We start from the raw sequence: 22,562 nt of genomic DNA on the forward strand, positions 1-22,562 counted from the left end.
AGAGTACATCATGAGAAACACTGGGCTGGAGGAAGCACAAGCTGGAATCAAGATTGCTGAGAGAAATATCAATAACCTCAGATATGCAGATGACACCACCCTTATGGCAGAAAGTGAAGAGGAACTAAAAAGCCTCCTGATGAAAGTGAAAGAGGAGAGTGAAAAAGTTGGCTTAAAGCTCAACATTCAGAAAATGAAGATCATGGCATCCGGTCCCATCACTTCATGGGAAATGGATGGGGAAACAGTGGAAACAGTGGCTGGCTTTATTTTGGGGGGCTCCAAAATCACTGCAGATGGTGACTGCAGCCATGAAATTAAAAGACGCTTACTCCTTGGAAGGAAAGTTATGACCAACCTAGACAGCATATTCAAAAGCAGAGACATTACTTTGCCGACTAAGGTCCATCTAGTCAAGGCTATGGTTTTTCCAGTGGTCATGTATGGATGTGAGAGTTGGACTGTGAAGAAGGCTGAGCGCCAAAGAATGATGCTTTTGAACTGTGGTGTTGGAGAAGACTCTTGAGAGTCCCTTGGACTGCAAGGAGATCCAACCAGTCCATTCTGAAGGAGATCAGCCCTGGGTGTTCTTTGGAAGGAATGATGCTAAAGCTGAAACTCCAGTACTTTGGCCACCTCATGCAAAGAGTTGACTCATTAGAAAAGACTCTGATGCTGGGAGGGATTGGGGGCAGGAGGAGAAGGGGACGACCGAGGATGAGATGGCTGGATGGCATCACTGACTCGATGGACGTGAGCCTGAGTGAACTCCAGGAGTTGGCGATGGACAGGGAGGCTTGGAGTGCTGTGATTCATGGGGTCGCAAGGAGTCAGACATGACTGAGTGACCAAACTGAACTGAACTGAAACTTAAAACATGTACATTTATTTGTATTTTTTACACAAAGAATGCTTATTATGATGAATACATTTTCAGCAGGGAACTTTGTGACAGTTTAAGGCACAAAACGTTTTGGTAGTGGAAGCGGGTCATTTAGGGGAGGAAATAGAGTAGACACAGCAGTGCTTGGCTGAGAGCCACCTCCCCGCAGCTGCTCCTATTCACTACTTATTTCTTTTCCTGACTTCTAAATCAAAAAAAATTATTTTTAATTCCAAGTTTATGTTTAAGTGTAGCTATAGTGGTTGAGAGTAGTGATAGGTAGGGTATCTAGCAATCTGGGGGCTGAAGAAGGAGGAAACCCTGGGGAGAACCCTTGTAATTATGGGTTTGTGTGAGATTATCTGTTTTACTGGAACCCTGATCTGTTCTGAAACAAGAGTTGTGATAATAATTGGAAGGCCAGAAAATGCTTACCTCAGCCATTTACCAGATACCTGGTTTGTTCCATGCTTTTTCTCATTTAGTTGGGTGCGTTTTTCCCTTCCTCATGCCAAGTAAGCACTTGGCTTATTTATGTGAAAATTAGTAAACAGAAATCTCATTTAAAATGGAGTCAGGAAGCCAGAAGGGGAGCTCTCAAGTCCTACCACTAGAGGTCAATTGCAGATCCAATTGGAAGAAACCTACCTACCTCTGCATGTCCAACAGGAAGAAGGTTACTACTTTACTATCCAGCAAAAGAAAAGAAGAATTTCTCCTTACCTGCAACAGTCCAGTTAATGAGACTATCACAACTTGGACAATGAAAAACCACTGCAATCTAATCTCCCAGTTTCCTTCAATGGACTCTGTTTATAACAGCTCCCCCAAGTCCTCCTTCTCCTCTATAACTGTTCTTGTCCTTTGTTCTCCTGACTTACCCAGGTGACTCAATGGTAAAGAATCTACCTACAATGCAAGAGATACAGGAGATGTGGGTTTGATCCCTGAAGTCAGGAAGATCCCCTGGAGGAGGAAATGGCAACCCACTCCAGTATTCTTGCCTGGGAAATCTCATGGACAGAGGATCCTCGTGGGCTACAGTCCAAGGGGTCACAAAGAGTTGGACACAACTAAGCACGCATGCACCGTGATTGCATGTCCTGAATTTCAATTCTTTGCTGTGCCTAAATAAACCCATTTTACTGGTGAAATAAGGGGCAGCTATTTCGGGTTAACATTTACTTATATGACCTTTGACCCCTGCTAAGTCAGAATTGTCTCTGTCACATGGTAAGAGAAGCGTCAGGGAGGAACTTTCAGATAAAAGCATTTTGATGATGATGATGATGTTGATCTTGACCTCCTGTGCCAGGATAAGTGGGAGAAGATTTGTGGCTCTCAGGATGCACTTCTGGATGTCTATGAGCACATTGACTTGATGACCCTGGACGTACTCATGAAATGTATTTTCAGCTGGGAAACCAACTGCCAAACAGACAGGTCAGTTACAGGAGGGGAAAAAAAACCTCTTTTGCATTATTTAAGCCATTTATTTACATATTATCTCCACTCCCTCTTCTAGCTCCCATGATTATTATGTAAAAGCAACAAGTGAAGGCAGCAATATCCTTATACAACGCGTGTACAATTACTTTTATCACTGTGACCTAATCTTCAAATTAAGCCCTCTGGGCCACCGCTTGCGGGAGATAAACAAGATATTGCATCAGCATACAGGTATTTCTTGAGTTTGGATTGTCCAAGTCCATACACTGTCATAGTTGTATTCTGTCTCTCTAGAGGAACAAGTCTCAGTGTGAAAAGAGAAAGAATTCTTGTTCTTAATGGAGCTTTTATAGGAACACTGCTCAAATGAAATAATTCCTATAGAAGAGTTTGCTACATCCACAATAATAGTCTTATCTGAATTTTTCTATATAGGTGAAAGTGAAAGTCACTCAGTTGTGTCCGACTCTTTGCAACCTCATGAATTATACAGTACATGGAATTCTCCAGGCCAGAATACTGGAGTGGGTAGCCTTTCCCTTCTCCAGGGGATCTTCCCAACTCAGGGATTGAACCCAGGTCTCCCACATTGCAGGCGGATTCTTTACCAGCTGAGCCACAAGAGAAGCCCTTTCTATGTATTACAATATTTTTATTATATGCAAATATAACATAGCAAGTGGGCACTTAACATTTTATAGCATACCTGGCATGGCTTTTTGCATAGTGATTGTCATGGTAATGACAAGCTAAAAATATTCAGGCAACATAGGAATAAATGGAGGAACAGAGTAAACATGGACATACATTCAAAAAAAGGACCCCCTGGGGGACTGTTCAATGGGTATAAAGTAGTTATGCAAGATGAATAAGTTCTAAAGATCTGCTGTACAACATAGAACCTATAGTGAACAATATTGTGCACTTTAGGTAGATCTTGTTAAGTATTCTAACCCCAATAAAAAAATAAAAGAAAAGAAGCTTCATTCGAAAATAAGTAGTTTTAGCAAAGCATAAACAAAAGTTGAAATAATTAAGTTTTTAAGCAATTCAACACTACTTTTCATGAACACCAAAACAGAGAATATTTATCAGGCCATTAATTAATCCTTCCTCAGCTCCACCACTGAGTAGCAGTATAACTTTGGGCAAGTTACTGTTCTGTCTCAGGGTTATCTGTAAAATGAAGATTAAAAAAAGTATCTTATTGCTTTGTGATGATGATTAAATATGTTAATATATGTAAAGCACTTAAGACAGTCCCTGGAACTGAATAAATGTTAAATATAAAATACATTTGTTCCAAGAAACTTGCAAGACACACCTACACATGCATACAAATGGAGACACACAAATATAGATATTATAAGGACATACAGATAAGCAGATTAGAAATCATCCAAGATACAAATGGGCTTTCGGTATAACAGTAGTTATCAAACCTGTGTGTACATGGCCCACACCAAAAATATTAATATTTAAATATTAGAGGAAACAGGAGTGGATTTGTAGGCATCTACACAGAACTTAGTGAAAACAATTATTCACATTCTCTTGCTATTGCCTAATTATGATAAAAAAACAAAGTGCAGAACATTAGGGGGAAATTAAATGTTAAATTTCTTGTCTGTCCTTGCTATTCTTTGGAACTCTGCGTTCAGATGCTTATATCTTCCTTTTCTCCTTTGCTTTGCACTTCTCTTCTTTTCACAGCTATTTGTAAGGCCTCCCCAGACAGCCATTTTGCTTTATTGCATTTCTTTTCCATGGAGATGGTCTTCATCCCTGTCTCTTGTACAATGTCACGAACCTCCATCCATAGTTCATCAGGCACTCTATCTGATCTAGTCCCTTAAATCTATTTCTCACTTCCACTGTATAATCATAAAGAATTTAATTTAGGTCATACTTGAATGGTCTAGTGGTTTTCCCTACTTCCTTCAATCTAAGACTGAATTTGGCAATAAGGAGTTCATGATCTGAGCCACAGTCAGCTCCCAGTCTTGTTTATGCTGACTGCATAGAGCTTCTCCATCTTTGGCTGCAAAGAATATAATCAACCTGATTTCGGTGTTGACCATCTGGTGATGTCCATGTGTAGAGTTTTCTCCTGTGTTGTTGGAAGAGGGTGTTTGCTATGACCAGTGTGTTCTCTTGGCAAAACTGTATTAGTCTTTGCCCTGCTTCATTCCGTACTCCAAGGCCAAATTTGCCTGTTACTCCAGGTGTTTCTTGACTTCCTACTTTTGCATTCCAGTCCCCTATAATGAAAAAAGACATCTTTTGGGGGTGTTAGTTCTAAAAAGTCTTGAAGGTCTTCATAGAACTGTTCAACTTCAGCTTCTTCAGCATTACTGGTTGGGACATAGACTTGGATTACTGTGATATTGAATGGTTTGCCTTGGAGACGAACAGAGATCATTCTGTCGTTTTTGAGATTGCATCCAAGTACTGCATTTCGGACTCTTTTGTTGACCATGATGGCTACTTCATTTCTTCTGAGGGATTCCTGCCCGCAATAGTAGATATAATGGTCATCCGAGTTAAATTCACCCATTCCAGTCCATTTTAGTTCGCTGATTCCTAGAATGTTGACGTTCACTCTTGCCATCTCCTGTTTGACCACTTCCAATTTGCCTTGATTCATGGACCTAACATTCCAGGTTCCTATGCAATATTGCTCTTTGCAGCATCGGATCTTGCTTCTACCACCAGTCACATCCACAACTGGGTATTGTTTTTGCTTTGGCTCCATCCTTTCATTCTTTCTGGAGTTATTTCTCCACTGATCTCCAGTAGCATATTGGGCACTTACTGACCTGGGGAGTTCCTCTTTCAGTGTCCTATCTTTTTGCCTTTTCATGCTGTTCATGGGGTTCTCAAGGCAAGAATACTAAAGTGGTTTGCTATTCCCTTCTCCAGTGGACCACCTTCTGTCAGACCTCTCCACCATGACCTGCCCATCTTGGGTGGCCCCACACGGCGTGGCTTAGTTTCATTGAGTTAGACAAGGCTGTGGTCCATGTGATCAGATAGACTAGTTTTCTGTGATTATCGTTTCAGTGTGTCTGCCCTCTGATACCCTCTTGCAACACCTACTGTCTTACTTGGGTTTCTCTTACCGTGGACGTGGGGCATCTCTTCATGGCTGCTCCAGCAAAGTGCATCCGCTGCTCCTTGCTTTGGACAAGGTCACCCCTCCTGACTTTGAATGTGGAATAGCTCCTCTCAGCCGTCCTGCGCCCATGTAACCACCGCTCCTTGGACGAGGGGTTGCTCCTCTCAGCCACCACCCCTGACCTCAGACGTGGGGTAGCTTCTCTTGGCCGCTTCTGTGCCATCTCAGCCTGGCACTCTTGGTCGCCGCCCCTGACTTTGGGCTTGGGGTAGCTCCTCTCGGCATGCTTCTGCACAGTCCATCGCAGCCACCATGCCCCATGGAAAACAAATGCAAAAAAGCAAAATGGCTGTCTGGGGAGGCCTTAAAAATAGCTGTGAAAAGAAGAGAAGCGCAAAGCAAAGGAGAAAAGGAAAGATATAAACATCTGAAGCAGTGTTCCAAAGAATACCAAGGAGAGATCAGAAAGCCTTCCTCAGCGATCAATGCAAAGAAATACAGGAAAAAAACAAAATGGGAAAGACTAGAGAGCCCTTGAAAATTAGAGATATCAGGAGAACATTTCATGCAAAGATGGGCTCAATAAAGGACAGAAATGGTATGGACCTAACAGAAGCAGAAGATATTAAGAAGAGGTAGCAAGAAAACACAGAACTGTACAAAAAAAAAAAAATCTTCACAACTCAGATAATCATAATGGTGTGATCACTCACCTAGAGCCAGACATCCTGGAATGTGAAGTCAAGTGGACCTTAGGAGGCATCACTATGAACAAAACTAGTGAAGGTGATGGAATTCCAGTTGAGCTGTTTCAAATCCTGGAAGATGATATTGTGAAAGTGCTGCACTCAATATGCCAGCAAATTTGGAAAACTCAGCAGTGGCCTCAGGACTCGAAAAGGTCAGTTTTCATTCCAATCCCAAAGAAAAGCAATGCCCAAGAATGCTTAAACTACCACACAATTGCACTCATCTCACATGCTGGTAAAGTAATGCTTAAAATTATCCAAGCCAGGCTTCAGCAATACGTGAACCGTGAACTTCCTGATGTTCAAGTTGGTTTTAGAAAAGGCAGAGGAACCAGAGATCAAATTGCCAACATCTGCTGGATCATGGAAAAAGTAAGAGAGTTCCAGAAAAACATCTATTTCTGCTTTATTGACTATGCCAAATCCTTTGACTGTGTGGATCACAATAAACTGTGGAAAATTCTGAAAGAGATGGGAATACCAGACCACCTGACCTGCCTCTTGAGAAATCTGTATGCAGGTCAGGAAGCAACAGTTAGAAGTGGACATGGAACAACAGACTGGTTTCAAATAGGAAAAGTGGTACGCCAAGGTTGTATGTTGTCACCCTGTTTATTTAACTTCTATGCAGAGTACATCATGAGAAACACTGGGCTGGAGGAAGCACAAGCTGGAATCAAGATTGCCGGGAAAAATACCAATAACCTCAGATATGCAGATGACACCACCCTTATGGCAGAAAATGAAGAGGAACTAAAAAGCCTCTTGATGAAAGTGAAAGAGGAGAGTGAAAAAGTTGGCTTAAAGCTCAACATTCAGAAAACTAAGATAATGGCACCCAGTCCCATCCCTTCATGGGAAATAGATGGGGAAACAGTGGAAACAGTATCAGACTTCATTTTTCTGGGCTCCCAAATCACTGCAGATGGTGCTTGCAGCCATGAAATTAAAAGATGCTTACTCCTTGGAAGAAAAGTTATGACCAACCTAGACAGCATATTCAAAAGCAGAGACATTACTTTGCCAACAAAGGTCTGTCTAGTCAAGGCTATGGTTTTTCCTGTGGTCATGTATGGATGTGAGAATTGGACTGTGAAGAAAGCTCAGCGCCAAAGAATTGATGCTTTTGAACTGTGGTGTTGGAGAAGACTCTTGAGAGTCCCTTGGACTGCAAGGAGATCCAGCCAGTCCATCCTAAAGGAGATCAGTCCTGGGTGTTCATTGGAAGGACTGATGCTGAAGCTGAAACTCCAGTACTTTGGCCACCTCATGTGAAGAGTTGACACACTGGCAAAGACCCTGATGCTGGGAGGGATTGTGGGCAGGAGGAGAAGGGGACGACAGAGGATGAGATGGCTGGATGGCATCACTGACTTGATGGACTTGAGTTTGGGTAAACTCCAAGAGTTAGTGATGGACAGGGAGGCCTGGCATGCTGTGATTCATGGGGTCACAAAGAGTCGGACACAACTGAGTGACTGAACTGAACTGAACTGAACTGAAATGTTAAGTTGGTTGAAAATAAACACTTTTCAAAAATTTCCATTAGTCAAAATTATTCATATTTTCTTTTACTGCATCTAGATTTTGAGCGATAGTCGAAAGCCTTCCCCTATTGTAGAATACCCCAACTGTGGCACTAATGACATTTGGGGCTAGCTAAATCTTTGTTATGCAGACAGTGAGGAGCCGTCCAGTGCCTTGTAGGATGTTTAGCTGTGTCCCTAACATAAACCCACTTGATGATGGTAGGACTCTTGACAGAGTTGCTTTAATATTTCCAAATGATTATCCAATTGTCCCATCACCATTTATTAAAAAGTCCCATCTTTACCAGTCAGTTTGAGGTAACCACTTTTATCATATTCTAATGTACTTGGACCTGTTTCTTCACTTTCTTTTCTATCCATTGTAGACCAATTTGTGTGCTAAATCACACTGAATCAATTAAAGACTTTGTAGTATTTTTTTAATTAATAAGGCATTTTTCAGGGGGTTTTAGGCTTATAGAAAAATTGAGCAGAAAGCACAGAGTTCCCATATATTGCGACTTCTTCACCACCCCCTATATACATACTTTCCCTTATTAACATCTTGTATAAGTATGGTATATTTCTTATAGTGGGTGAGCCATTATGATTTTACATATATATTTATTGATTTAATTTATTTATTTTTGGCTGCACTGAGTCTTCACTGCTGCACATGCGCTTTCTCTAGTTGTGGCCAGCAGGGGCTACTCTCTACTTGTGCTTCGTCGGCTTCTCATTGCAGTGGCTTCTCTTGTTGAGAAACACGAGGTCTAAGCACATGGGCTTCAGTAGTTGTGGCTGGTGGTCTCCAGAGCACAAGGTCAGTGGTTGTGGCACATGGGTTTAGTTGGCCTCTGGCACGTGGGATTTTTCTGGACCAGTGGTGTCCCCTGTGTTGCAAGGCAGATTCTTAACCACTGGGCCACCAGGGAAGCCCTCGTGAGCCATTATTATTTACTAAAGTCCATAGTTAAGGGTTCACTCTCTATGTGTACACTCTCTCGATTTTGAGAAATATGTAATGATATGCTTCCACCATTACAGTATCATACAGCATAGTTTAACTGCCCTTAAAACTCCCTTGTGCTCCGCCTACTTAGCCCTCCTTCCTTTGTGCCACAGCCCTGGCAACCACTAATTTTTTTTACTGTCTCTATAGTTTGGCCTCTTCCATGTCATTAACTGGAATCATACTATATGTAACCTTTTTAGATTGCTTTTTTTTTTCACTTAGCATTATGCATTTAAAGTTCTTCCATGTATCCTCATGGCTTGATAGTGCATTTATTTTTATTGTTCAATTCTATTTTATTGTATAAGGGCTTCCCTTGTGGCTCAGCTGGTAAAGAATCCACCTCTAATGTGGGAGACCTGAGTTTGATCCCTGGATTAGGAAGATCCCTGGAGAAGGGAAAGGCTACCCACTCCAGTATTCTGGCCTGGAGAATTCCATGGACTGTGAAGTCCATGGGGTCACAAAGAGTCGGACACGACTGAGTGACTTTCACTTTCACTTATGAGTGTATCACAGTTTACCCTATTGAAGGACATCTTAGTTGCTTTCAAAAAGCAAAGTTTTGACAATTTTGAGTAAAGCCTCTATAAACATTTGTGTACAAGTTTTTGTATGAACTCAAGTTTTCAGCTCCTTTGGGTAAATAGCAAGGAGGATGATTAGAGATGTCATGGTAAGGATAAGTTTAGTTTTGTCAGAATCCACCAAATTATCCTCCAAAATGTTCCCTTTATTGTAATGTCTTTATTTAGTTTTGATACCCACCAGGGTTCTTGGTCTTCCCCAGTCAATAGAAATTGACTGGAAGCCAGACAAGAAATTCAATCAAGCCTTCGTTGGGACTCCAGGAGGGAGCAGAAACAAGTGACAAGCTCCCTTGCTTGGTCCCCAAGGCGGGTGGCTGAGCTTGTTTCTTACATGGGGCGATGATAGGAGTGTGTGCAGGGGTCTGGCTGGAAGGGTGGTTGAGGTGGTTTGCCCATCCTTTGTGTTGTTGAGTGCAGGGCACCCTGCGGAACACCCTGCTTTTGCTCCTGACACCCCGTTTTGGCTCCAGGTCCTTCAGAAACAGCAGAAGGGTTTTGGTTTTGGCCTGTGTATTTTATATCTTTTGGTCTAGAGTTTGCCCTAACTGCACATGCACACAATAATTTGTAGTCCCATATAGTTTCTTTGTATACTGTAGCTTGAGAAGAGATGTGTCCAGGTACAAGCTTTTTAGCACTGCAGCAAAGGGTCCCAGATTCCAGGCCTGTCTCAGTTTAGGAGTGAGAATAATGGCTGGTCTCATAAAATAAGTCAGGAAGTACTCCCTCTGCTTCTATTTTTCTGGAAGAGATTGCAGAGAATTGGTAGGATTTCTTTCCTAAATGTTTGGTAGAAATCACCAAGGAAATCAACCAGGTCTGGTCCATTCTGGTTTGGAAGGTTATTAATTATTGACTCAAACAGTTTTATAGATAGAGGTCTATTCAGATTAGCTATTTCTCTTTTGACTTTTGGTAGATTGTGTCTTTCAGGAAATTGACCCATTTCAGCTAGGTTATCAAATTGTAAGCATGGAGTTGTTCATAATATTTCCTTATTCTCTTTTTAATATCCATAAGATCAGAAGTGATGGTTCTTCTTATACCTAATAATAGCAAATTTGTCTTTTCTCTTTTTTCCTTAGTTAACCTGGCTAGAGATTTATCAACTTGATTGATCTTTGCTAAGAACCAACTTTTGATTTCATTGATTTTTTCTCTTTATTTCTTATTTCAGTTTTATTGCTTTCTGCTCAGATTTTTATTATTTCTTTTCCTTTAGTTAATTTGGACTTAATTTTTTTCTTCTTTTTCTGTTTCCCAAGGGAGAAGCTTGGATGATTGATTTTAGATCTTTCTTCTTTTCTGATAATTCTTTTAAAGCTATAACTTTCCCTTTTAGCACTGCTTTCATTGTATCTCACAATTTTGATTAACTGTATTTGAATTTTCATTAATTCAAAATATTTTTTAAGTTGCTCTTGAGACTACTTCTATGACTTATGTGTTATTTAGAAGTGTGTGGTTTACTTACCAAATAATTTGGAGTTTTCCAATTATCTGTCCATTACTGATTTCTATTTCATTGTGGTTTGAACGCATACATCCTATGAGTTCTATTTTTTAAAGTCTAGATTATGGTTTATGGCCCTAAATATGGTTTGTGTTGGTCAGCGTTCTCATGTTGAATGAGATATTCTATAGTTGTCAAATAGATCCAGTTAATTGATGATATTGTTCAGTTCAACCATATCCTTGCTTGTTTTCTGCCTGCTGGATCTGTCCATTATGATAGAGGGATATTGAAGTCTCCAGCTATGATAGTAGATTTATTTATTTCTTCTTGAGTCCTATTACTTTTTGGCTCATGCATTTTGAGGCTCTTTGTTAGGCACATGCACATTAAAGATCATTGTCTTCTTGGATAATTGACCCCTTTGTCATTATGTAATACTCTTCTTTATCCCCAATATTTTCTTTCCTCTGAAATCTCTTCTGTTTGAAACTAACATTGCTTCTTCAGCTTTCTTTTGATTAGTTAGCATGGTATATGGAGAAGGCAATGGCACCCCACTCCAATACTCTTGCCTGGAAAATCCCAATGACAGAGGAGCCTGGTAGGCTGCAGTCCATGGGGTCACGAAAAGTCGGACACGACTGAGCGACTTCACTATCACTTTTCACTTTTCACTTTCATGCATTGGAGAAGGAAATGGCAACCCACTCCAGTGTTCTTGCCTAGAGAATCCCAGGGATGGGGGAGCCTGGTGGGCTGCTGTCTATGGGGTTGCACAGAGTCGGACACGACTGAAGCGACTTAGTAGCAGCAGCAGCAGCATGGTATATCTTTCTCGTCCCTTTACTTTTAATTTATGTATATCTTTATATATTGAAGGTGGGCTTGTAGACAACATACAGTTGGACCTTGTTTTTTAGGTGCATTCTGACCTTCTTTGTCTTTTAATTGGTGTAGTAACCATTGATGTTTAAAGTGATTGTTGATATTTGTTGTTCAGTCACTCAGTCATGCCCGACTCTGCTCACGGACTCCATGGACTCCGGCACACCAGGCTTCCCTGTCCTTCATCATCTCCCTGAGCTTGCTCAAATTCATATGCATTGAGTCAGTGATGCCATCCAACCATCTTGTCCTCTGTCATCCCTTCTCCTCCTGCCTTCAGTCTTTCCCAGCATCAGGGTTTTTTCCAATGAGTCAGTTCTTCACATCAGGTGGCCAAAGTATTGGAGCTTCAGCTTCAGCATCAGTCCTTCCAGTGAATATTCAGGATTGATTTCATTTAGGATTGACTAATTTGATCTCCTTGCAGTCCAAGGGACTCTCAAGAGTCTTCTCCAACACCACAGTTCAAAAACACAAATTATTTGGCAGTCAGCCTTCTTTATGGTCCAATTCTCACATCCATACATGACTACTGGAAAAAACATAGCTTTGACTATATGGGTCTTTGTTGGCAAAGTAATGTCTCTGCTTTTTAACATGCTGTCTAGGTTTGTCATAGCTTTTCTTCCAAGGAGCAAGTGTCTTTCAATTTCATAGCTGCAGTCACCATCTGCATTGATTTTGGAGCTCAAGAAAATAAAGTCTGTCACTGTTTCCATTATTTCCCCAACTGTTTGCCTTGAAGTAATGGGACTGGATGCCATGATCTTAGTTTTTTGGATGTTGAATTTTAAGCCAGCTTTTTCCTTCCCTACTCCTCCTATTTCTGGTAGCATTATTTTCACTTTTAATGCTTATGTGTTACTATTCTGTCCACATCTTTATCCTTATTTTATTCTGATATCTAGAATTAAATCTTTGAAAGGCCCACCTCAGTTATTTTAATAAATTTTTTCCAGTAATTTCTTGGTTAAATGAAACTCATCCACTATAGATTCCTCAAGATGGGCTTCATGAGCAAAGCATTTCCTGAGTTCATATAAGTTTATAACAGTTTTTTGGTAGGCTTGATACATGAAGGATAGTTTTGCTGGATAAAAATTTTGCCTCATACTTTGTTTCCTTGAGTTTTTCCTAAATACTTTAACCTTGCCTTGATTTTTTTTATTGTTCTTGAGAAGTATGATGCTAGCTTAATTCATCATCATTAAAAGTCATTTGATATTTTTGTCTAGAATCTCTGAGAATTTCCTTTTCTCTGCCTTTAATGTCAAGTAGTTTTATTAGGAGAGATATACATATATATATGAACTGGTTATTCTGTTCCAATTTTTCCAGACATAGTATGAGCCCTTTAATGTGTAGATTTAATTTTTCTCTTATTTCCAAAAAGTTTTCTTGGATTATAATTTTAAACACTCTATCCAATATTTTTTTTCTTTTCAGCCCCTTCAGTTATATATAGGTTGGCATTTCTTTGCTGGTCGTTTTCTTTTCATTCCATTTAATGTGATAATTTTTCCATGAAAATGAGAGATCAGACTGAGAAAGAAAAGAATGATTGATTACTTGCACCTACATTTTTAATGTTTTAATTATATTGCCTACTTAGTCATATAAAGTATATTTTCATCTGCTGTGTTTGTCTTTGGAACTTTGAACAAAAGTTGTCATTTGATGGGAAAATACACATCTGCATAAATTAAGTGTTATTCAGTCATGTCCAACTCTTTGTGACCCCATGGACTGTAGCCCACCAGGCTCCTCTGTCTATGGGATTCACCAGGCAAGAATACTGGAGTGGGTAGCCATTCCCTTCTCCAGGGGGGATCTTCCTGACCCAGTGATTGAACCTGGGTCTCCTGCATTGCAGATGGATTCTTTACCATTTGAGCCACCAGGGAAGCCCCCCTGCATAAGTTAAATCTATTTAAATGTAATGTACTCACTCTAACTTCAGGAAATTAGATATGATTTGAAACTATCCGGGGGGGTCATGGCTTGTTCTATGATTTATTTTACTTTGATTGACTTTTCTGTCACTTTGGTAATGGGGAATATTTATTCTACCCTAGACAAGATAGTCAAGGATAGAAGGAATTCCCTCAAGAATGAGAATAAGCAGGCTAACACTCAGAAGAGGAAGTACCGGGACTTCCTGGATATTGTCCTTTCTGCTCAGGTAAGTCTTTCAAATTCTGAGCCTACTCATGTATCTAGTTAATTGTGCGGGTAGTTAGATGAGTGGGAGGAGGGAAGACAAAAGCAAAACTGATCAACTAAATTTATCAGTACTTTTGAACTGATGGTTGGTGCTGCACAGTTTGAGATTAAAAACTGAATTCTGCAATTCTGTCACTAGAGGGAGTCAGATAGGACTAAATTTTTTACAAATTCAGCAGGATTTGGTGATTACCATAAAGATACATGGTGGTTCAGGGAAACACGGGAAAATGAATCAGATTAAGCTGATAAAACAATGAGGAAGAGATGCTGAAAAGTCTGGATAAATCTGACAAAATGATTGCAGGAACTCATTGCAGGGGCCTGCTTATCTGTCTTTGGTTCTCCTTTATGCCCTGGGCAAAACATGACTCAAAGTATATATTTGTTAAACTGCATAAAAATGAAAACTCTTATTTGATAGCCAGTTTTTCCCCTAAAACCATTTGTTCTGATTGGGGCTTCAAACATCTGTAAACTGACACTGCATTAAAGTATCTCTACTGTTCTTTCTAGGCTGAAAATGATAGCTTCACAGATGCAGACCTATGGTCCGAGGTGAACACATTCATGTTGGCCGGGCATGACTCTGTATTAGCAGGCATTTCCTGGCTCCTCTACCACCTAGCTCTGTACCCTGAGCATCAGGAGAGATGCCGGGAGGAGATCAGAGCCATCCTAGGGGATGGGTCTTCCATTACCTGGTAAGATCTGCATCTATAAAAATTTCCTCCTTGTTTTCCTCATGGGATTTTGCTTTATTCTTTCCTCTTGGTGATCATAGTGTTTCATATATATATATGAGTAGAAGAGGCAGGCTACTATTGTTCTCTTTTTCTAGAAGGCCCAAAATTATCCCTTTCTCTTTTACACTCATCCGTAAGTTTTCTATTTCATTGTTTTTTTAGTCAGTGTGTGTGTAAAAGGTCCTATTTCTTTCTTTCACTCAGGCCCTGGTGCTTTGGAAATGGGGATATGATCTTCCTAGATTTGCATACACAGTTTGAATAGTAGGACTCCAGTGAGTCTGTGCTTCTGAAAGACCTGAGTGAACATCTGTTTCTAAGCCTCATGGAGACGGTCTCTCCCATCCCCTTGTTCACTTCTCAGGATGGACTTTGGACTTAGAACAAAGTAATAAACATACTCAGTCCACATGTGTTAAACTCAAGTACAGTGTGTACCACTCAAGTACTGAAAGTGAAACTGAAAGTCACTCAGTCGTGTCCAACTCTTTGCAACCCCTATACAGTCCATGGAATTCTCCAGGCCAGAATACTGGAGTGGTAGCTGTTCTCTTCTCCAGGGGATCTTCCCAGCCCAGGGATCGAACTCAGGTCTCCCACATTGCAGGCAGATTCTTTACCAGCTGAGCTACTAGCGAAGCTTTAAGTACTGAGCCACTATAAAAAGGTGCCATATTTGATGTGGGTTCTGCCCTCAATCAGCTCATACTCTAGTACAGAAGACTGGTCCCCATATATTTTTTTATTTTTAAAAATATTTATTTATTTATTTTTTGCTACAGTAGGTCTTCTTTGCTGTTCATGGACTTTCTGTAGAAGCAAGCAGGGGTTACTCTTCATTGAGCTGCGCTGACTTCGGTAGTTGCTGCTCGCAGGCTCTGGAGAACTGGCTCAGTCGTTGTGACGCACATGGGCTTATGAAAACTTCCATATCCATGGCATATGGAATCTTCCTGAACCAGGGATCAAACCCAGGTCCCCTGCGTTGGCAGGCAGATGCTTATCCACAGCACCACCAGGAAAGTCTGATCCCCATATAGTTGATTGCAGTATAACATGGTGAGGGTAAAGAGAGATATATACATTAGTGACCACAGAGATTTAGAAGACCAGCACCTAATCTGGCATGGGAGGCTCAGGAAGATTTATTGGGAGATCTGACACTTAAGCTGCCTCTTACAGGATAGGTAGGAGTTAGTCAGGTGGAAAACTTCGACTCCATTTGGCTAGACTTTGAGCACATCTTTCTGTTAGTGAAGCCCAGGTTATAGCTTTGCTCCTCAGATACATTGTTTGCAAGGAAAATGCCGCCATTGTATTTGTTTTGTTGATCAAAGAAAAAGATGCTAACAACCCAGCCCAGTGACTAGAGGGAAAACACCATGTTTCAAATGCAAAAGTCAGCTCAATTAGAACATTTGTAAAAGAAAATATGAATTTATATAGGTATAGCAGAGCCAAAGAATTGATGCTTTTGAGCTGTGGTGTTGGAGAAGACTCTTGAGAGTCCCTTGGACTGCAAGGAGATCCAACCAGTCCATCCTAAAGGAGATCAGTCCTGGGTATTCATTGGAAGGACTGATGTTGAAGCTGAAACTCCAATCCTTTGGCCACCTGATGGAAAGAGCTGACTCATTTGAAAAGACCCTGATGCTGGGAAAGATTGAGGGCAGGAGGAGAAGGGGATGACAGAGGATGTGATGGTTGGAGGGCATTACCGACTCGATGGACATGGGTTTGGGTAGACTCCGGGAACTGGTGATGGACAGGAAGGCCTGGCGTGCTGCAGTTCATGGGGTCGCAAACAGTCAAACACGACTGAGCAACTGAACTGAACTGAAGCAGAGATCTTACTTTTTATAATGAAACACCAGTCATTTCCTACCATAAGTCAAAGGTCTAATCTATATAGCACAAGATGCTGTGTTGACTAGTAAGTTTTTATTCATTCACTGCATTTAGAAACAGTGTACATCACCTCCCAATATTAATCAGACATTTTAACCTCGATTAGGGTAGATGTATATACACAACTCAAATATCGGCCTTCTTATTCTTGTTTGGCCTATGTGAGATGTGAAAACTATAAGAAAATCTTTGCCAGGTGATAAAGCAAACTCCAGAGGATCTCTTTGCTATCATTTATTTCAATGAGAGAAATGGCAACCATATTATAGAGAATAAAAAATGGACTTTCATTACATTTAATGAAATTTGTACAGAACAGTCCAAAAATTTATAATTCTAATAAAACCACACTGCAAAGAGCAAATTTCTGAAAAAGTTAGAAAGTTGTTCAACATCTCCATTTGCCTCCTTGTCAACCTATTTCTGCACTGGGTTAAAAGGCCTCTCATCTTTTTGCACCAGGGCTGAGATGGACACCATTATTTTTCTTAAGTATGAAAAGTGCTAGGCTAAGCAGAATTCCTCTTCTTATTATGAGCTCGAGGAGGAAAGAGTTCAAAATTAAAATTTCACATTAATGAATGGCCAAAGCCTGCTAAATAATCAGAAAAACAAATAAAAATACCTGAAGCAAAAAGACCAAATGTATGCTGTCATTTTACTGAACCAACCTGACTATCTATGATCAAATAAAAATTTACTCTTCTCCCACTGATACTTCAAACTTGTATGAGGTGAGGTGAAGTCGCTCAGTCGTGTCCGACTCTTTGCGACCCCATAGATTGTAGCCAACCAGGCTCCTCCATCCATGGGATTTTCCAGGCAAGAGTACTGGAGTGGGTTGCCATTTCCTTCTCCAGAGGATCTTCCCAACCCAGGGACCGAACCTGGGTCTCCCACATTGTAGGCAGACACTTTACCGTCTGAAGTACTTTTCATCACTGGGGTGAAACTGTGAGTGAATCTTATAGTGTTCCCATCCATTTAAATCACAAGAGCAGTCTCATTTCAATAATAAAGCTGTCTGGTCCAGTATAATAATAAAAACTTCAAACTGTTATCCACTTGGAACATCTCCATCTATTCCAGTTCAGTACTTCTCTGGGTCTGGAAGCCAGAGGTGGGTGAAGCAGTTGCCAGTCAATTCAGTTCAGTTCAGTTGCTCAGTCATGTCCAACTCTTTGTGACCCCATGGACTGCAGCACACCAGGCCTCCCTGTCCATCACCAATTCCCAGAACTTGCTCAAACTCATGTCCATTGAGTCAGTGATGCCATCCAACCATCTGTCGTCCCCTTCTCCTCCTGCCTTCCATCTTTCCCAGCATCAGGGTCTTTTCCAATGAGTCAGTTCTTCGCATCAGGTGGCCAGAATATTGGAGTTTCAGCTTCAGCATCAGTCCTTCCAATGAATATTCAGGGCTGATTTCCTTTACGATGGGCTGGTTGAATCTCTTTGCAGTCCAAGGGACTCTTAAGAGTCTTCTCCAATATCATAGGTCAAAAGCGTCAATTCTTCAGCACTTAGCTTTCATAATAGTCCAGCTCTCACATCTATACATGACTACTGGAAAAACCATAGCTTTGACTAGATGGACCTTTGTTGGTAAAGCAATGTCTCTGCTTTTTAATATGCTGTCTCGGTTGATCATAACTTTTATTTCAAGGAGCAAGCGTCTTTTAATTTCATGGCTGCAATCACCCTCTACAGTGATTTTGGAGCCCAAGAAAATAAAGAGGGGGTTGTTGTTGGCTTCTGCTTACCGACCCTTCCAGAAATGGTCCCAGGAGGGAGAAGGGGTGAGGAGAAAGGCAGCTGGTACTGTTGCCATCTTACCCTTTAAACTTGGTGCTTCCTTTTACTCTCAGTGAGGTTTTTGGAGATTCTCTCACTAGGACTTTATGATGATGATTCATGGGGCAAAGAAATTCTTGTCCTTAGAGTGTTCTTCAAGCTGATTCAGAAGGTGTCCTTCTTGCTGGTTCACTGGCCCATAGGACTCACTGTAGGGTTCTTGCTTTGTCCCTGCTCCTTTCCCTGCCTCTCTGTCTGTTGTGAGTTACGGCCTTTCCTATTAGTTCTGTTCCTCCCAGCCTCTAAGGAGCACATGTCAGAACATCTACTGTGATCTTCTTTAATCCCCTCTTTGCTAAATATGAAGGGAACCCCCTCTCCAGCATTCTCCACAGCACTCCAGCATTCCAGCAGTTCTTTGGAAGGATCTGTTTTCCCTCTCAGAACTTGGAGGCCTCCTCTCTTCACTCCTTAGCCATTCCTTGATTTATATGAGCTAAATGTTGCAAAACATTTTCAGGAATCTTCTCAGCAAATCCTTTACCACTAGTTTAGTGCTTCACTTTATTATGAGGATATTTGGAGTTTTTTTCAAGTAAAATTAATTTATAATGTTGTGTTAGTTTCTGGTGTACAACAAAGTGACTGTACTTTTTAATGTTCTTCTCCTCACTTAACCCCTGTGGTAACCGTAACTTTGTTTTCTTTGATGGCGCTAGCGGTAAAGAACCCACCTGCCAGTGCAGGAGAGGTAAAGAGACGCAGGTTTGATCCCTGTGTCAGGAAGATGCCCTGGAGGTGGGCACAGCAACCAACTCCAGTGTTCTTGCCTAGAGAATCCCTTGGACAGAGGAGCCTGTTGGGTCACAGTCCGTAGGGTCACAAAGAATGACACGACTGAAGCGACTTAGCATGCACAATCATAAATTTGTTTTCTTTGACTGTGAGTCTGTTTCCGTTTTGCAAATAAGTTCATTTATATCATATTTTAAATTTCACATGTAAGTGATATCATATAATATTTGTCTTTCTCTTTCTGACTTACTTCAGTTAGCATGATCTCTAGATCCATCCATGTTGCTGTAAATGCCATTGTTTCATTCTTTTTATAACTGAGTAGTATTCCATTCTGTATATATAGCGCATCTTCTTTATCCACTCATCTGTTGATGGATATTTAGGTTGCTTGCATATCTTGGCTCTTGGAAATAATGCTGCTCTGAACATTGGGGTGCATGTATCTTTTCAAATAAGAGTTTTCTCCAGATATATACCCAGGAGTGAGACTGCAAGAGCATATGGTAGCTTTGTTTTCAGTTCTTTGAGGAACCTCCATACTGTTTGCCACAGTGGCTACGCCAGGTTGCATTCCCACCAAAGTGTAGGAGGTTCCCTCCCTTTTCTCCACATTCAAGGTGAGGATGTATGGCACCTGTATGGATCCTTGTCCTCTGGGACCTCAGCTGATCCTGAGGCAGAAACTGGTCCTTTTTAACATTCTGTGACATAACCCAATGGGTAAAAGGACTTTGACCAAGAGCAAAGGTTGAATAGAAAAATATGTCAGTATTTACAAACTGAGTATGGAGTCTGAGTTCCCTGTGTCCCCTCTCTTGTGCTCACAGGGACCAACTGAGTGAGATGTCATACACTACAATGTGCATTAAGGAGTCACTCCGCATAGCTCCTCCAGCCGTGTCCATTTCCAGAGAACTCAGCAAGCCCATTACCTTTCCAGATGGACGCTCTTTGCCTGCAGGTCTTTGCATTCTTTTCCTAAGCAATTTCTAAAGATCATTGAATTCTGGGGACCATGGTGAAAAAGACCAGAGGGATTCTCAACTCTTGAAAGAGTCAAAAGACAAACCTCAGGATAGCTGGCTTAGGGTTGGGCACCTGTTAAGTTCTCAGTGGGTAATGCCTTGACCAGATGTGGGTTTCTGAGACTTTCCCAAAGGTCATTTGAAGCAAAGCTATGAACAGAACCTATATCACCAGAATCCCAACTCAGGGTTTCTTCCATTATGGGATGTTGTTTCTAAGATAATCCTGGCTTGGCTGCATTTGAGACCAGGCAAGACTTCATGGGAGATGAACACTTTCATCTTTATCTAGAAGACCCAAAGAGAGTCTTTGTCTTCATCATCATAGTAATAATACCCTAGTAAGTATGCACCACTTAAAAGTTTACATAGAGCCTTCAAATAGATTATCTCATCTTGTTCACCTTGAAACATGCTCTTAGCAGACACTTATATGTGTTTTGCAGTTTACAGAGCGCTTTCAGATACTTTTGGTGTAGCCAAAAACCCATTGGGGGATCCCAGACTGCATTGAGCAGTGCTATAATTTGCTCAGAGGTTCTACGTCTGGAGCCCAGTGCTCTTCAGAACAGTACAAGTATCTGAGCAGGGCAACTGGGAGGCAGAGAGATCACATGAGATACCCTCCACTTAATTTGCTTCAGTGTTCAGTCAACTCTTGCCCTTAGGAACAAGCCAACAGGATTGCTTGTATCAGTACCAACAGCCTGTCACTTACTGTACCTTTGTTGACAGATCTAGAATTACTTTACCAAAATTATTTCTGATAACCAAATAATCCTCAAATTATCTCACCTCTGTCTTTTTTCCTTTTTTGTTTTTTAAATTTTATTTATTTTTGTTTCTTCTGTCATTTTAAAAATCCTCCTACTACATGAACATTTGCCAAAATTCCTTACTTCCCTGTATGACCTGCACCAACAGAAATTCGTCATTGGATCTGCACAGTGGAAGTACAATTCTTTTCCTAAATGTACCTAAGCTGTTGTGTCTGGATCCTTTATAGTCCATGAATAGATGTATAAACAATTTCTAGGGATAGTGGAGAACATAACATAGGCTATCATTTTGACATGATACCAAGAGCGCCTTAAGATAGAATCAGGTATTAAATAGATCACTGATTTGAAAACTAAGGTGCCACCAAACCCCATCTTTTTATGGGTCCTTCACTGCTGGCATCAGCTACAGCCCACAGAACTCTGCCAGGAACTAAGTCTTTCCCTTCAAAAGGAAAAATGTTACTGAAGAGCAGTATAAAAGGAGCTCACAACTTGCTCTTTTTTCTGCAATCTCTTTTATTTCCTTCCTTTCTCAGGAATGACCGTGGTTCTCAGTATCTGGGGTCTCCACCACAACCCTGCCGTCTGGGAAAACCCACAGGTATGACTGTCCCACTCTTCAGATTTCCTTTCAATGCCTTTTGTTGGTCAAACCCAACAGGAAACCCCGTGGGTCAGATTGGAGCCCAGAGTAAGGTGGGAAAGGGAGGAGAAAGGATCTGAAGAGGCAGAAAGAAGGTTTGTAGCATACCCGAGTCTCTTGAAACTCTAAACAACAACATGTGCAGATACTTCCTTTTTTATATGCTGCTAGTTTCAAACCTGTTACGTGTAATGGGAAGTTGGACAACTGATCACATGGGTCATCTTGGCTTGACTTCTAAGTAGATGCACTTGTACCTTCAAAGTGAAAATACTACCACCAGCCATGGTATTTCTGCTTTCCTCTTTCCTAGTCTGGGTAAGAGACTAATCACCTGGGAGACCAGACAAGGTCAGCCCATCTAGAGTTGTGCTGTCCAGGATGGTAGTCATTAACCACATGTGGTGTGGAGTGCTTGAAATGTGGCTGGTTAGAACTGAGATGTGCTGGGAAAGTAAAATTTTGCAGCTGTCGTAGAAAAAATAGGAAATATTTTCTTGAAGTAATTATGTATATGAATTCATGTTGGAATGATCATATTTTCTGTTAAATAAATTATATTATAAAATTCATTACCCCTTGTAAAAATGTGGATACCAGAACATTTGAAATTACATATGTGGTGCATGGATATTTCTGTTGATCAGTGCTAAGCAGTAGCTTCAGAAATGTGTTAATGGTGTTTTGGGGATGGTCGTGGGGTTACCCTCTCATTTCAGGTCTTTGACCCCTTGAGGTTCTCCCAGGAAAATAATAAAAGACACTCCCATGCTTACTTACCATTCTCATCTGGACCAAGGTGAGGACTATTTGAAGTTTTTAAAAACACATAAAAATGTTTACCTGGGAACAGCCGTCTCGCTTCAGCCCCCAGCTCTATAAGTCCTGTGGAAACTTATCTTCTCACCCGACCATGAGGTAGACCTTAGTGCCTGTTTGAGCCACTGAAAGTGTCAGTTAGTTTCACGA

General features: G+C 41.0%; 1 protein-coding gene across 1 annotated transcript in view; it reads left to right on the plus strand.

Moving 5' to 3' along the window:
• The window catches only part of LOC101106121 (cytochrome P450 4X1), a 55,655-nt gene that overhangs the window by 27,202 nt on the left and 5,891 nt on the right, over positions 1 to 22,562 (plus strand). Inside the window, exons 5-11 of the mRNA XM_004001945.6 lie at positions 2,199 to 2,326; positions 2,409 to 2,563; positions 13,750 to 13,856; positions 14,414 to 14,601; positions 19,971 to 20,104; positions 21,487 to 21,551; positions 22,313 to 22,392. Of these exons, the coding sequence (XP_004001994.2) occupies positions 2,199 to 2,326; positions 2,409 to 2,563; positions 13,750 to 13,856; positions 14,414 to 14,601; positions 19,971 to 20,104; positions 21,487 to 21,551; positions 22,313 to 22,392 (857 nt within the window). The remainder of the gene's footprint in view (positions 1 to 2,198; positions 2,327 to 2,408; positions 2,564 to 13,749; positions 13,857 to 14,413; positions 14,602 to 19,970; positions 20,105 to 21,486; positions 21,552 to 22,312; positions 22,393 to 22,562) is intronic.

The sequence above is a fragment of the Ovis aries genome, chromosome 1, assembly GCF_016772045.2.
Source record: "Ovis aries strain OAR_USU_Benz2616 breed Rambouillet chromosome 1, ARS-UI_Ramb_v3.0, whole genome shotgun sequence".
NCBI lineage: Eukaryota > Metazoa > Chordata > Mammalia > Artiodactyla > Bovidae > Ovis > Ovis aries.